This window comes from Cupressus sempervirens, chromosome 8 (assembly GCF_028749045.1).
Source record: "Cupressus sempervirens isolate cs-2001-9-10 chromosome 8, ASM2874904v1, whole genome shotgun sequence".
Classification (NCBI taxonomy): Eukaryota; Viridiplantae; Streptophyta; class Pinopsida; order Cupressales; family Cupressaceae; genus Cupressus; species Cupressus sempervirens.
In genome coordinates, this window is record NC_143125.1 from 31126999 (window position 1) to 31144110 (window position 17112).

General features: G+C 36.3%; 1 protein-coding gene across 1 annotated transcript; it reads right to left on the bottom strand.

Annotated features, from left to right (window-relative positions):
- Positions 1 to 4668: 4668 nt before the first annotated feature.
- Positions 4669 to 9254, bottom strand: LOC149541433 (BTB/POZ domain-containing protein). Its single transcript, XM_089796696.1, has 3 exons — positions 8415 to 9254; positions 6263 to 6472; positions 4669 to 5999 (listed from the first exon to the last, which is right to left on the bottom strand). Exons 1-3 carry the CDS (start codon positions 8976 to 8978, stop codon positions 5331 to 5333), a joined length of 1443 nt encoding a protein of 480 aa, XP_089652822.1. The 5' UTR covers positions 8979 to 9254; the 3' UTR covers positions 4669 to 5330.
- Between the last annotated feature and the right edge of the window lie 7858 nt (positions 9255 to 17112).

Genomic DNA, 17112 nt, shown 5'->3' on the forward strand with positions numbered 1-17112 from the left:
AAACAACCTACTATATTATCTACCCTAGGCGAGCATGGGTTGGTGAATGAGAAAACAATTTAATATGCTATGGAGACCAAGGTATTTAATTTCTCTGACATGACCAAGAGTTATTTCATCCACCTATTCCCTAGGCGCTTTGTGCTTTCAAATATTATATTGGAATACCTTGCAAGTTTATGACACAATTCTGACAAGAGGGGATGACTTCCATTTTGTCCTTGACGCCTTGATTTGCCTTGGAAGAAGTTATGGCATTTTATATGTCTTTCTTCACCCACCTAATTAAGACTAGGACAAACTCCACGCTGCCAACAATATGGGACCAAGTAGCAAGTCGATTTAACATGGGAATTCGAAATGCATATCTTCTAGCTCAAAATTAATGAGATTTGACTCATGGAAAAGGCGCCTATGCTTGTCTTGGCCAAAACTTTGGTAAGTGAGTCCACCATGGAGAGAAACCCAAGGAATTCGCATGGTCTATGGGTAAGTGAAGAAGATTATAGGGTAGTAGCACGTGGGTAGTAGGGTGATTTGGAACTTTGCTAGAGAAAAAAAATATTTCATATTCTTAAAAGAAATGTGAGTGGGGTCAAGTTAATGGACTATGACTAATAGGGTATTTTAGATAGATGGATAATTAATATGTTCATATGCATTCATTTTGTTACCTTAGTATTAGTAAGGATAGATTATCTTTTAAAATCATTCTTTTATAATATATGTTTATATAAATGAATTGATCATTCTTTTCACTACAATTTCAATTGTAGTAGGTATTGACCCTAATGTTAAAATGTGATGTCGCTTGCATTAGAGATATAATATGAATAATAAATAGATAATTCAATCTTAATTACTATGTCAATGAAAGATGTAAGTTGAGTACTAAAAAAATAATAATAATAATTGTGCTTAATGTACATTTAGGGTAAATTTCAGGCATGACAGAAGACAACCCTCATAGTTGCGTGAAAAGAAATCATTCTTCAAATGAATTTACATAGATAAAAATACTAGCCTTCATACTTTCAGGGGAGGAAAATAGACAAAGAGTGGGTGAAGGAAGAAAAAAGAACAAAAATGATTTCATCTAAACATTGGAAAAAAAATTCTCCTCAAATCATATTGTCATCGCTGCCAGGTTTTCATTTTGTTTTATTTGTCTTTTCAATCTAGTAGAGTTAGCAATGAAGAGTTGTAGAACTTAAAAATGGTTAGTGATTTGAATTATAAGTCTTGTAGAAGTTGCCCAACAATATTTTCTTTTCCTTTTGTATCTTGATGTGATGTGCATGTGTTGGCCAATTTGGTGTAGAATGACATTAAAATTGGCAATAGAATTATAGTGACCTCATGTTGAAATGAAAGGATGTTATTTTCTTATTAATTGTTTGATAAGATTGACCAAAGTCTAGGCACAAATCTATCCAACAAACCTTTTAGAATAAGATCACTTCTTTAGAAATATCAATTGGGATTCTACTATGATTTTTATTAAAGTTAACTGCCATAAGTATGTCATCATTTAAATATCTTCTATCAAATAATATGTTATGACTTATGGATGTTCTATATCATTTTGGCTATTACCTATGTTCTTATTATGGTGATATATAGTCTCTCCACCAGGGATCATACATTTAATTTCTCTTAAAGCCTTATAGTTTGCTCTATTGCACTAGGTTCTATTGCATTGAGGTTTTTCATTCTGCTATCAATAGTAATTGGGCTGGAATGAAGATTGAATGTGGTGTCCTTGTGTCTTTGAGGGCATATGGCTCCTTGGGAAGTCCCTTTGAAGTGTCTTTGAGGGCATATGGCTCTTGGCCTTTCAAGAACATGGACGTTGATCTGTAATCTTTTTCTTAGGTCTTCCTATGGCAGTGGTTATTGCAAAGCTTTAGTTTGGCAAAATCTATAATGTCTTGTTACGGAAGTATATTCTAGAGTCAATCTGTAATGAGTACAATTATCTTCGCTTATTTTAGGTGTACATTGAAATTATCCTTTTGGTGGCATCATTAATTCTTTATATCAATTTATATTATGGGTGTTTCTTGAGAGTTTGAGGCTTCACATTATTTTTCTATTGTGTCAATTACCCCTCTGTGTTTGGTCTACCTTTCATCTTTTATGTTGCACCTTGGGGTCGTTAATTATTCTCCTCATTGTTGTGTTTTGAACACCTAATAGTCTGCATAGTAGTCGTAGCGATCTTGCAATGCTTAGTGGCTTGTGAATATAAAGAGGAACGTGACTTTGGCAGTAGACATGCATCATTTTCCAGTGGTATGACTATTGTTGCTACGGGCAGAGTTTTTTAGACGTTATTTACATGCTGAGTTTTGGTCATTCTATAAATAAAAACATCAGGTTCTCGTTTGTTTACCATCCATTACCAAATGATTAAGGTGTCCATGTCTACTATCAAAATCATGTTCCTCTTTATATTCATGAGCACTAAGCATTGCACAATCACTATGACTACTATGTAGAATATCAGTTGTTCAAAAACACAACAATAAGGAGAATAATTAACTGCCCCAAGGCTGCAACATAGAAGATGGAGGATAGACCAAACAGACAGGAGAAATCGACACAATAGAAAATAATGCAAAGCCTCAAAATCTCAAGAAACACCCATAATATAGACTAATATAAAGAATTAATGATGTCACCAAAAGGATGATTTGAATATACACCTAATAGAAGCAGAGATAATTGGACTCCTTACATAGTGACTCTAAAAGATACTTCCATAACAAGACATTTTGCTAAACCAAATCTTTGCGATAACCACTGTCATAGGAAGATCAAAGAAAACGATTACATATCAACATCCATGATCTTGAAAGGCCAGGACTTTCATGCAAAGTGCCTTCCAAAGGAGCTATATGCCCCCAAAGACACAAGGACACCACATTCGAACTTCATGCCAACCCAATTATTGTTGATACCAGAATGAGAAGCCTTATGCATTAAAACCCTTGTGCAATAGAGCTAGCTAAAACCCTAGTGCAATAGAGCTAGCTATAACGCTTTAAGAGCAATAAAAGGCATGATCCCTTAGTGGAGAGACTATTTATCACTGTAATAAGAACACGGGTAATAGTCAAATGATGTAGAACATCCATAAGTCACAACATATTATTCATATGATACACTAAAGAATGGTGGTACCTGCCAACAATTCTAAGGGAAGTGGGTTGTAATAGAAGATATATAAATGATGACACACTTATGGCAGTCCGCTTTAATAAAAATCATAGTAGAATTCCAACTGATATTTTTAGAAAATAGATCTTATTCTAAAAGATTTGTTGGATAAATTTGTAACTAAACTTTGATCAATCTTATCAAACAATTAAATTTGTGCCCCTTTTTTATGAATTGTAACTAAATATATTATTTATTAATAGAAAAGAACTATTCATCAAAAAAAAACCAAAAAAACTTATCTAACAATTAATAAGAAAATAATATCTTTCATTTCAACATTAGGTCCCTATCATTTCATTGCCGATTATAATGTCATTCTACACTAAATTGGCCTTCAGCAAATGCACATCACAGCAAGACACAAAAGAATATATACATAGATTGTTGGTCAACTTCTACAAGATTTATAAGTCAAATCACTAACCATTTTTTCAGTTCTACAACTCTTCATTGCTAACTCTACCAGATTGAAAAGACAGATCAAAATAAAACGGAAACCTAGCAGCGACGAGGAGGATTTTTTTCCCAATGTTCAGATGATAATGTTTTTGTTTCTTTTTCTTCCTTCACCCACTCTTTGTCTGTCTTCCTCCCCGCAAAATATGAAGGCTAGTATTTCTATCTATATAAATTCATTTGAAGAATGATTTCTTTTCACGCAACTATGGGAGTTGTCTTCACAAAAACCCATATAACATTACAGAGAACTACTGGTATAGAATATCCACCCCTATTTATTTTCAAATTGCCTCAATCCCAGATCATTGTTTCTAAATATATCTCCTTATCTCCTTTACAAAATGCATAAACTGTGGTCCATAATAGAGTTCATGTTTTGGAAACAGCATTCTTTTCTCTGACATTAATCCATGTGGAAATAAAAGTTTGTTTATTTAGCATATGCTAAAAAGGGTTGTAACATAGTACCGGCCTAATGATGTGTGAAGGGCCAAAATATTGAGCGCAGCAGATCTTTTCCATGGCCGTTCTCTTAAGAAGATTGGGGATCGGTCGATAGTTAAAAATAGCTTCTCAAGTCCAGATAGGAAACAACTACGGCATAAAAATATTTAAAAACAGAAGGAAATAGTTATCACAGTTGAGAAAATTCACAGGAATTATAGTGAATTTCAGAATTTTTTTGTCAAATACATAGCTTCAACAGACATGCTTGTAAAATGTTTTTTATCTAAAACAATATGATTTTAAAGGGAAAGATTGACAAGCTAACATATGCTTGTAAAAGAAATTTATCCACTGGAATTCTCCTGGGATTGGAATGACAAACAATATTAAAATTGCTCAAGTCACAGTCGAAGCACCAAAATCGAATTCCCGGGTAACATGAGAAAATAAAATACTAAAGCAGTTAGAATTTAACCTGCAATCAAGGTTCCAGACTCGACCCCAAAGTCTATGAGTAGTTATAACATGCCCTTACAATTTTAAAGAAATATTTTTCCAATTAATTGAAAGTACTGTACAAAATAAAGAGAAAAAATTATGTACGTTTTATGCTTAACGCCATTTCTATGGCCTTGATTACTGAATTCCCTGCAGGGAAAATACAACACAGCGATCAAACAAAACAGAGCCTTGTTTGACGACCCTTGAGGCTTGACCTGATCCATTGCTTTCTGAATCAGAGAATAAATTTTTAAGACAATCTTCACAGTATAGATCTTCTCAGGCCCAACTTATAAGCTGGTCTACGCCCATGCTATGTTCTGCAAGCAGTCATTGAGAATGTTCTAAAAAGCATCCCAAAGAAGTGTAACGTCTGATTTGGAAATTTTATTCAAGCCCCTGGCAGCACTAAAGTACAAAGGCATATGTTTCTTCAAGCATCCAAAACAGGTTCAAGGTTTCATTTTACTGTGGCATTCCCAACTGTAATGATGGTGCAAGTTGTGGATGAATTTGAAGGAAAAGAGACTAACCCAAACCTTCCATAAGCCACACCATGTCCAAACTTAAACATGGCAGTGCAGCCCAAATGAGTGGGTTCTTAAGCATCCAAAACAAAGAATAGCCAGAAATTACCGAAGTATAGGGGAAATATAGAAACACGTTATGGAGAATGCATCCTTCCTATCCAGGATTCTCTACAAGGCAACATCTGAAGAGGCCAGTCGGTGAGTCTCCCAAACTTCAACCCCCTGCATCTCTGCCCTAGACACAAAAAGCCTATCCCCACCCGCAGCAAGGGCCATAACTTCCTGCCCGGTATGTCTTCGGCTATGTTCAATGAAATTCCTCCTGAATGAGGTCTCCCAATACTCTTTCTCATTCAAACCCACACTGGCAGCTGCTAAAGGAATCTCAGACCATACTTCCAAATCCCCACCTCTACTACAGAATATCTGTTTTCCATAGCCCAACAGGTTAACATCTGGCCTCCCTTCACTAACTGCCAGGGAAGGATTAGCTTCAGTCATATGCATCCACGGGTCCTGGGACTTCAAGTGCCTAAGGTCAGCCATAGCTAACTTCCCCGTCATCACACTCACCTTAAAAATACCAGCTAAATCTTCATTGTATGTCACATCTGCAAAGCAGTCGCGTTCCATGACCCTCGGGTCTACATTTGAATTTGGCTCTTTCCATTCCCATACAATTTTATCGGCCCTCACATCCCAGAGCCGTATGTAGCTGCTGTAACCAAACGTCCCACCATGTACACCAGTAGCCATGAGCAGGTCTTTAGAACCCAGGTACATCAATTTAGTGGCCACTTTTGAATGTGCTGAACGTCCATTTTCTCGGCCAATTTCCTGCATTTCAAGAATTGCGTGAAAAGGAGAACAACAATTTTAAAGCGGAGGAACAACATCGTATAGTTACTAAGGCAATCATAGGCTGGGAAGCATATAGTCATAAATGCATCCAATTATGATGATCAAAGAGCCAAGTTATAGGATCCTTCTTGCGAATTCTAAAATTACCCGGCATCACTTTCATGGTGCTTATGTGCTTTGTGGATTGCCTAGCGATAAATACAAGTGTAAGGATTAAATTGTAAATTTTCAATATCTACCTTCACGATTTGGAGATTTTCTTTGTCGACCATGAGAATTGTGTTGTCTGTGTGCTGCCCAGTCTCAAAGCTAGCAAAAATTGCTGATACTGACGAGGCAACTGACTGAACACATGTTCGATATATACGAGTATCATTACGGTCAGACCAGGATATGCTCTTCACCTGTGTGCCATTCATCGTGTCATAGATGTGAAGTCCTGGGAAATCCTGTAGAAGCAAGTGCACAAATATATCGAGTCATAATGTTGTACATAAAATCTTTTTAAAAGTCCAAAATCAACACAAACAAACAAGCACTGTCTATGCGTCACATCATTTGCATCCAGATAGGAAAACTGCATTTATTTTAGCTTAGTAATGGAGCCTACCTAGCAAACATTCTAGATGTACCTAATACTGTATGGAAAAGAGTACATGCACTTCAAATAATAGGAGAAAATCTTCTAATCAAGCAGTGCAATTCAAGGAAATAATTTCATCCAATCAAAGAATGCTAGTGGAACTCAATTAACACTGGAACAATCTTCTTAAGGTGATGCATTCTACATGCACCTTTGAGTGCCTCACCAGAGTATCCAGGTGATCTTCACTGCAATCTTTTAACAAATGACACAGAGTCACAGAAATAAAAGTCTAGAATCTTCTATAGAAGTAATGTATTACTATTTATGTTAGTAAGCATTCCACCTGCACCTTAAGTACCATGTAGAAAGAGGTGAAAATACAATGCATCTAATCAAATAAGCTAGAAGAACTCATTTCGCAAATGAAGCAATAGTCCAATCAAGTAATGCAGTTTGCCTAGCATGCTTGCCAGATGCACAATTCAGCATCGTATGGAAGAGTTCAAATACACTTTGAATGATGGGGAACCTATTTTATAACTGTGACAATCTTCTAATCAAGTACTGTAATTAAAGGAAATTGCTTCATTCAATCACATAAGTTAGAGGAAATCATTTAAAACTGAAGCAATATTCTGAAAGATAATGAATGGAGATTTTAATGATGTCTACGAGACTATCGGTCTAGAGGATCACGAGTCAAAGTTTTATACTAATCTACGAGACTATCGGTCTAAGGGACCATGAGCCTAAGTTTTATACTAACTCTATAGTCCTTTTCAGATCAGATCTCCTGCTCTGAATCTTGACAATCAAACTAACAGTCTGCCTCAGAAACATCTTTAAGCACTGTATTACAGTATCTATATGCACTTCGGTGCAGTCTTCTAACACGTGGCATAGACTCAGAGAAACATATGTGTACATCGAACAGAGCTTAAGAGATCACTTAAAAGCTAAAATCAGAAAAAATCTTCTAAAAAACAAAAAGCAATTATAGGAGCTGCTTAGCTAGGATCCTTGAAACCACCTATCCAACATTTTCTATGCAATTTTGCATTCGGAAAGGCCTCGTTGCTACTCAATGTTCAAGGAATTCATCTAAAAACAATAAGAATCTTAGAAATAACTAGTGCAATTTAAGGACTTCATTTCCACCATTCTTGAGAGGACCAATCTAGCCAACATTCTCAATGAACCTAAAATATTTGCTACGAAAATAACAGATGCACTGCAATTTGATTGTAATGAAACTCTAGGCCTTCAACTAATGTATCTTGCAAGAAGGACGAACAGAGTATCCCATTAGTACTGGAAAGAGAGATAGACAACTTTCTCAATAGACCATCTAGATTGCTGAATCAGCAAATTCCCAATTATAAAATGTACATCGTTAATAAATGCATCTAAAAAGCCGGATAGATAGTTTCACACTTACCGCTGGAAAGTGGGATAGACAGTTTCTCAACTGAACTATTAGGAATGCTGAATCTACCAATTTTCCAGTTGCTAAAAGTATATCTGAACAGTTGATTCTAGATATTGTTTTCATTATTGAACATTGGAAATAAAATACGATAAATAAATTAATCAATTTGTGCATCTCTAGTACAAGATAGGCAATTCCCCAATTTAAGAAAAGATCTATCAAAGGAGACTAAATATATGCGAATCAATTGGGATCACCCCAAGACGAACTGACTGACAAATCCGTGATACAAATTACAATTGAAAGTAGCGAATCCCGAATTCAAAAGCTTAAAAACGCGAAATTGAACTGAAAATACATTTAAAAATCAATTTACCTTGGACCCAACTGCTGATCGGCTGTCAGAAAGCCTGTGCAGGCAATGGATACTGTCTAGTTCTGTAAGCGTAGTGGTCTGCTTCCTAAGAGCCCAATCATAAGCCGTAATTTTGGCCCCATGTCCAACCCATAGTGACCCATCAGCCCCTGCACTCAAGGCCGAGGGGAAATCCCGCCCATTGGAAACTACCATCTGAACCCTATCCAGATCAAGGCCATCCAAAGTCGATGGGGCCATGGCAGCCCTAAGTTGATCCACGATGCCATAGTATTCAGCCTCCTCTATCAAGGCATCTAGGTCAAATGATTTCGATGCCCCGGGCAATTTTCCCGTACGGAGTAGGGCAAGGAGAAGGGCGAAGGGCCGTGGGTCGCGATCAAAAAAGATCTCGACGGAGTCTGAGGGCAGACTCGGAGCGGATCTTGCCAAAAGAGATGACTTGCCGGCCGATTGAAGGGTAGCGGTAGTGCTCTCGAAGATTTTCCCGCCGACATTAATTCTCACTCGGCGGTTTGTCGTGCCGGACTGCACGAGAGGGCCGCCTGATGCCAGACCGTTCATTCTGCTCTTTCCCTAATTTGTTCGGATAAAAAACTGAATTAATAGGTCAGGGTTTTCGGGTACTCAATCAAATCTGATAATTTCAATACTGAAACTCTAACTAGGGAGATAATCAAATCTGATAATTTCAATCCTGAAACTCCAATTGAGAAGATAAGTTATTTGGGTACTCAACAAATCTGATAATTTCAATACTCAACCTCTTATTGATCAGAAAAAGGTATTTGGGTATTCATGTATGCTTCGAGTTTTTTCTGAAGCAATCAGAATAAATGTGAAGTATTTCAGGCGTTGTAATGCCTAAATAGACCTTCGTTTATTAGGAATCAACGAACATACCAGGTAGATTGATGTGGGTGGAAAGTCGTCTTCATTTTTAGCACGATATTCCTGTGTTCGACTTTAGTTCAGGGCTTCTAGAAGGCGGCCTTCTGGGAGGCTTGGCTTGACCGAACGAAACATGATTAAGCATGAGTGACGTCGTTACTTGTTTGACTGGATTAGAGGAAAAGAGTTGAATAGTCTTCATGTTCATTAAAATAGTCAAGTCTACTTTGGTGCCTTCGCTTGTTTGACTGGATTAGACGAAGAGGGCTAAATGCACTTTACCTCAAATTTACAAAGAATAACAGCTATACGAGGTAGCTGGAACTTTTTATTGGTTTGTATCAATAAGGACTTCATAAAATTGTTAAATCTATGGATAAAAATAAATAAATATTAAGAATATTGATTCAAAAAAAATTGAAAGACAAGTTTTATGGAGCTAAAATATTAATTTAAATTAATTATGGTATTTTAGTTATGTTTTATATTGTTTTTGTTTTTTATTAGATAAATAGGGAAAGGGTCATCATCTCATACAATTTGGATATATGAGTGGAAATAGAAGTTGGGCACAATAAAATAATGAGGACTTCCTACACTAAAAACAACAAGATCATCAAATATTATTTTTTTGATAAATAATAGATTGAATTCTAAATTAATTATTATTTGTTAAAACTAATTAATCATTATGTATCAAGCTCAAGTATACTCAAACCCAAGAACTCTCACATAAGAGGCCCACAAGTTACCATCATATTGTATGTTCTTGTCTAAAGAAATGTCAATAGGCAAGAAAGTTTTAAATTTTTAAACAACTTCATCTTGAAGAAGTATGGAAAAAATAGACCAAGATATAAATAAAATTCATTTGGAATTATAGAGAGCCTCAATAAGACTAGTCTTTCTCCAACTCCCAAAGCACAACAAGTGCCCAACTTTCTACGTCCCTGCTAGTGCCAATATTATATTCCCACTTTTACAATATATTATTTTGTACTATTTTTGTGTTGGATTAGAGTTCTCCCTTTTTATTTTGGTTCTCTTTAAAGGTGTTTCTTGATTTCTATAATAATGCTTTTATTTTATTTTATTTAATATAGAAAATTAATTAGAGGTGATTCATTAAGAGCAGTCCTTAAAATACTTTGTTGATGAGCATTCCACGATATCAAACCCTCCTTGAAAATTAGTATATAGCTAAGTTTTGTTAGAGAATTTTGTTTAAATTGTACATTTTAAAGATTTTTAGTAGCTTAATTAAATGTTGAATGTTTAGATTGAGGTCTTTTATGACAGCTTTCAAAATGATTATGTAATATAAATATATAAAATTTCCATGATGTTTTTTTTAAATTTATTTATTTATCGGTAAAAGGATGATATTATTAAGGAGATGAAAATATTACAATTACAAAATTTCATCTAGCATACAGCATTACATCCTCTTTTGTTGATGCCTTACTAATAAAAACCTACAATAACAAGTCATAAACTGAGAACCATCAAAGGAGCATTACAGCTACATGCAACAAAAAAACCAACTCTAAGCCTGTCTAAACCACCTAATAGCCTACCAACCACTGCAACATCCAAAAAAATCACCAAAGTTACCATAGAGAAAAAGTAACGACATCGCCCTCACACTGCCCACACCGAAAAGCCATAGAGCCCATCCGCCAAACCATTCACAAAATTGCCACGACACTGTCGCAACCAGTCAAATTACTTCGTCCACCCACTTCAAATGAAGCCATGTGATATTTTGAAGCAGACAAACATTGTGCATAAAAACCAAGACCTCACAAAGCATTGGAGTCAACACGTTGGCCCTGTGGGCTTCACTGTCACAGAGGGAAGTTTATCCAGGCCCCTTCCCCCTGTGTCACATTCCCAACATGTTTATGCAATTCCACCAACATATTGGATCACGCATCACCAATAGCTTTATAAAGGGAAGGTTTATCCGCCTATGCTCGCCACCGAAGGAAAGGGATATATCTGTACCGTCTACTCTCTTCCTTGTCCTCGAAGCATTCAATGAAATCTGATCCTATCCCTAGAAGAGACCATTCTAGGATAGAAACCAGCCCGCCAAGCATGACTTCCACAAACAGAGTCTTCACCACAACCCTGACCTCTTCTATGTTGTGATTTAGCTCTAGGCCCCAAGCAATGACTATCGAAATGACATCCAGGTTTGTCCAACATTTCACAGCTCGATCTTTGGAATTGAGCACCACTAATGCCTAACACCACTGAGATCATCTCATCAGTTTTGATCTTCAACAGGCCCTTAATATTGTTAGGAATAAGGTGTCTCAACCTTGTATAATTCCTATTCTTATTATTATTTGTTTTGTAAATGTATTTTTGCAAATAATATGTAAATGTGAGTGTACATGTCTAGTTGGCATGTTGATCACTTACATGTGTCAGCATCTTGAAGTGTGTGAAGGAGATCATGGCTGAAATGGTTATGATGGATTCCTATGACACATAAGAGCTATTTAAGGAATGAGCTATGATAGGTGTAAGAGCATCTTATGACATGGGGCCTATTTGGGCGCCCAAGAATGAGTGGTTGGTGTGTGTAAGAGAATATGCCAAAAATAGGTTGGTATGACGGATTTCCTTACACTTCTCTTGTGATCGCTATTTTTGGCGGATTCTATGACAAGTTGTCATTGCCTATTCAAGGGATGGACGCCCTTTTCTTGGTATTGCATGTACATGTGGCATTGTGCATGGTTCTTGGTGGTTGAGCCATGAAAATGCCCAACTCCTTTGTGGGCATTTTGTTGGGTCTTAAGATGTTCATAAAAGTAGTATTGCATGTTGAAAATACAAAAGAGAGAGGAAGAGGATAGTGTGCAGGTACTGAGGTGTTGGAGTCTTCTATTGTTGTTGTTAAACTTGCATTGCAAGTGTATTGTAACCTTGTGTTGAAGATAATACATTGTGCAGGTTTTGAAGGGGTGGGGTTGTTTTACCGAAAGGTTTTTCCCCACTGGAAAATCTTTTTATTATGTGTTTCTTTCTCTATCTATTTTTTGTATGCATGGTTGGCTACAATATTGTTGTTTATATGATATCAAATTTGCAAGTGTAAAAATTTTAAAAGGATTTGCACCATACTTTCCTTAAGAGATTAGTGTAGGAAGCTGTTTCTGCACCTGAGTTTCCTTACAAATATGTTCCTTACTAACTAGCCCCTTAAAAGCCTTAAATTGCTTCCTAGAAAAATCAAAAAATGACGCCTCCATTCCTTTTGCAACAAAAATGGTGAAGATGTAACAAAAAAGAAAGACGAAAGTTTCTAGCACCAACCTAATAATTAATAACACTTCAAAACTTCACTTGCACACCAACCACACACGCTTCCCACTTCAAATAGACTCAACGACACATCATTAAACCAACACAACCATTGTCAGATTTAGACTGCCTGACAAAGATAATTGATGTCCTTTTACCTTACTTTTAGATGCCCTTCCTACCTTTTGCATAAGCAAGGAGGAGATTTCCAAATCCACTCCTACTACAACTCAATAAAGGCCCTGAGTTGCCACCTCATTTCATCAAAAAAGATGCCCCTTTCTATACTAATCAAAAAATTATACTTCTCAAAAATCCTCATACACTAAATCATTTAATTCAGTGAAAGTAGTGACCCAATTCGCCAATTTGTCTACCTCCACATTGTCTTCCCTATATGTATGACTAACTTTAAAATTTGTAAAAGTATCAAGCATGTCTTTGATTTTCTGTATCAAGCCATGAGATAACAGGCTTCTAGAGAACCTCTTATAATACCATCCACAATAATCTTAGAATCCCCTTCTAAGTGAATACAATTACCACCCAACTTCCTTCCCAAACTAACAGCCAAAAGTGTCGCCTCCACTTTTGTCGTATTATTCATGCCATCTCTAAGTTGTCTAGCCACAAAGCCAACAATATCCCCTAACTCATTCCTAGCAATTTCTCCTACACCCAAAATACCTAGATTACCCTTGGAAGCACCATCAAAATTAATCTTAATCCAGTCCTTGCTAGGCGGTCACCACCTAACTTCCTTTCTGTTCACTTTGAATTTAAGCCCACATCCCCCATCATTTAGCCATTTTATTTTGATACTCGGTCAAAAATTTTGAATCTTACTATCCAAAGTATTAAAGGCCCTACATGGGTATGTAACCATACAGTATTAGCATTCATACCTTCAACAATCGCTCTCTACATAAGGGCCCAAACATAATCCACATTTTCCAATTTCTCCTGAAAGATTCTCCCATTTCATTCCTTCAACAACTCCCATATAACAATAGAAGGGCTTATAATCCAAAGATTTAAAAAGGTTGATCTCGGAAGATCGACAAGCCAACATTGAAATAAACCTTTCAAAGATTCAGGTGTAGGTCCATACCAACTCAAACACAATCTCAATTTCTCCTAACAATGTTGAGCAATTTCATAATGGACTAATAAGTGGTCAATAGTTTCCATAGCATTCATACCTAGAGCACATCTAGACTATCCCACAAAGCCACAATTTTTCCTCCTTTCATTCGTAAGAATACGTCCTTTTAAGGCCAACCAAGAAAAGGGTCCAGCTTTAGGCAAACAGTGTTTATTCTAACATATCTTATGTAGTCATTCATAGGGAGCATTATTGAAACAACTGATCTGATAGCCTAATTTTGTTGAATATCTACCACTTTTAGTAGCACACCATATTATTCTATCCTCCTTATCATTTAGATTGATGTGTCTTGTTTGAAAAATACCTTTCAATTTTTCTTTATGTTGCACTATCACTCTCGGATTAGATATGTCTTTCCATTCCCAACAAGATCTTAGATTAGTAGCCTTCTCCTCCACATAACAGTCTACTGCATCACCCCATTCAGTTCCAAAATAGGTATAAGATCCTGCACCCCTTCAAGATCCACCAGCCTACTCAAATCATTCCAAGAATCATGCCAGAAGGGAGCTTTCTCTCCATTACCAATACTTTAAGAAAGATGGTTCAGAATATTTGGTCAACATTCCAACATGAAATTATAAATTGTCGAGCCCTTCGGGGGATTATGTACTATTAGAGTATGTGTTGGATCCATAGAATCCAAATATTTTTCTTGCAAAATTTTCAAATACAGCTGCTCTAGTTGCTCATACATATCCCAAACCAACTTAGCACCCAAAGCCTTATTAACATCTTGTCACTTTCTCAAACCTACACCGCCCTATTTCTTCAGTTTACACAAAGCCTTCCAAGCCACTAAAGGTATTTTCTCTTTGTTTTGAGCACTATTCCAAATAAATTTCCTCATCCTTTGTTTGATATACTTAAGAAGCTCCATCAGAATCTTTAAACAACTCATTGAAAAGGTAGGGATAGCATAAATAACCTTTTGTAATAGCAGTATTCTCCTAGCAAAAGTCAACCACCTACCTTTCCAACCATCTAATCATTTAATACAGTTATCCATCATCTCTTTCCATAACTTAGAGTTATTTCTCCCTTGGAGAAGTGGTATTCCTAAATATTTATTAGGTAGCTTCTGCTGCCTGACATTGAGAATTCTACAGATCTTAGCTTAGACATGGTTGGTTGTATTAAAGAAGAAAACCTCAAATTTTTGCTAGTTGATAAATTGTCTTGAAACAAGGTTGTATTACTCTATGACACTTTTAATACCACATGCTTCCTTCACAGTGGCTTCCCCCAATAAGAAGTTTTCATCCACAAATTGCAAATGTGTAACTGGCTCTAAGCCTCTAGCAACAATTAAATCTTTTCCAAACCTTATCAATCTTTGCCTTCATTATAGATCTACCCAACACCTCAACCAAAATGATAAACAAGAAGGGTAATAAGGGGTCCCCTTATCAAATCCCTTTAGCTATATCAAAAAAACCTTGAGGGATCCCATTATCTAAAATAGACAAATGTGGAGAAGAAATACAAAAGGAGATCCACATAGACCAATCTACATCAAACCCAAACCTCTTCAAGACTAGTAATAGAAAATCTATGTTCACATTGTCATAAGCCTTCTTAATATCCAACTTAATCATCATTCCTACTTCCTTTTTCTATCTAGGAATGTATTGCTTCATGAACCAAAATGATTCCTTCATAAATGGATTTACTTGGGGCAAAGTCGCTTTGTTCATCAAAGATAATAGAGGGCAGCACCAGCTTCAACCTATTCGCCATGGCTTTAGAAATGACTTTGTATATTGCATTACACAAAGCAATTGGTTTGTAGTCACTAAAGGACACTTTATCACCTTTCTTGGGTATTAGCATTAGAAAAGTATTATTGAAATCCTTAAAAACAAAACCTTTCTCCTGGACTCCTCCACACCTGCCCACAATTCAAAACCTAAAAAAATCCTAGGCTTCCTGGAAAAATAAAGTAGGAAAACCATCTGGCCCCAGAGACTTATCCCTCCCTAACCCAAAGAGTGCAGATTTAACCTCTTCTAACAAAACTAGTTTCATTATGTTCCTATTTTGCTCTATAGAGACTAAATTAGGGATAACATCCAGCATGGCTTCAAACTTGGCATTGGGTACATCTTCATGTTTAGTACCTAATAAATCTATAAAGAACCTAACAACTTCACCATTAATTTGAACCTACTTAGTGAGGATGACCCCTTCCTTATCTTGAATAGAGAAAATCTTGTTAATAGTCCTGCACTCCTTCACTGAATTATGAAAGTATTTAGTATTTCTATCCCCTTCCTTTAACTACATTTCCCTTGATTTTTGTCTCCAGAAGGTTTCTTCTTTGAGAAAAATGCTATTATACTCTTTCTTCAATTCCAATTCTTGATTAAAGAGCTCATCATCCATACCCCCAACCAACACAACCTCATTGAGCTCAGCCAAATCCTTTTCTAACTTAAACTTTTCATCAAAAATATTCTTAAACACCACACTATTCCAAATCTTAAGATGTTCTTTTAAAAATTGTAATTTCTTAAAAAATCTGAAAGCAAGAGTAGCTTTATGCCTTGGTGTAGTCTCCCACCACCCTTTAACCATCTCCAAGAAGCCAACCTCCTACAACCACATCTTTTCAAATCTAAAGGGGGCATGCTCAGGTGATGCATCCATTTGTATAGCCATACAAATAGGGAGTGATTTGAACCTGTAAGGGGAAAGACCTCTGCTTGACATAGCTACTCTATATTACTCCAATCGCCTCCAAGCAAGAAATGGTTGATCTTCTTAGCTATGTTAGTGAAACCTTTTCGGCGATTAGTCCAAGTAAATTTCCCATTCAATAATGGTAAATCATATAAATGATTCGACAAAACAAAGTGAATAAATTCCTGATTACTTCAATTAAAACCAGCTTTCCCTCCAAGCTTCTCAACTGGGGATAAAATAGCATTAAAATCACCCCCTAGAACCATCAACTTTCCTTATAAAAAACTCAATTTTGAAGACAACAAAGACCAAAGTTGTGTCTTTAGTGTTTGAATATAAGGTTCATAAATATTAAAGGCCATAAATCTCATGCAAAGCTGGCAGGAGAAGATCTCTACTAATTGCCAATTTGAACCTTACTCCACCAAGGTAACATTGATAGTAGCTTTCGCTCTAGACCAAGGTAACCCTAGATCCTCGGGTAGTGGAGGTGTGGTTAGAAATGAAAATGGATACAATATTGTGGATTTCGCTCTCCCGTTGGGTTTCCAAACAAATCATTTTGCGGAAGCCAATGCCGCGTGCAATGCAGTTAAATTGGCTTTTGAAATTGGGTTCACCAATTTATCGCTGGAT

Excerpts from the sequence above, each read along its gene's own strand:
- LOC149541433 (XM_089796696.1), bottom strand. The coding sequence starts at position 8,978 with ATGAACGGTCTGGCATCAGGCGGCCCTCTCGTGCAGTCCGGCACGACA. Across the intron at positions 6,473-8,414 it reads GATCAGCAGTTGGGTCCAAG|GATTTCCCAGGACTTCACAT; the intron begins GTAAATTGATTT and ends TTGCTTCTACAG. Across the intron at positions 6,000-6,262 it reads AAAATCTCCAAATCGTGAAG|GAAATTGGCCGAGAAAATGG; the intron begins GTAGATATTGAA and ends CTTGAAATGCAG.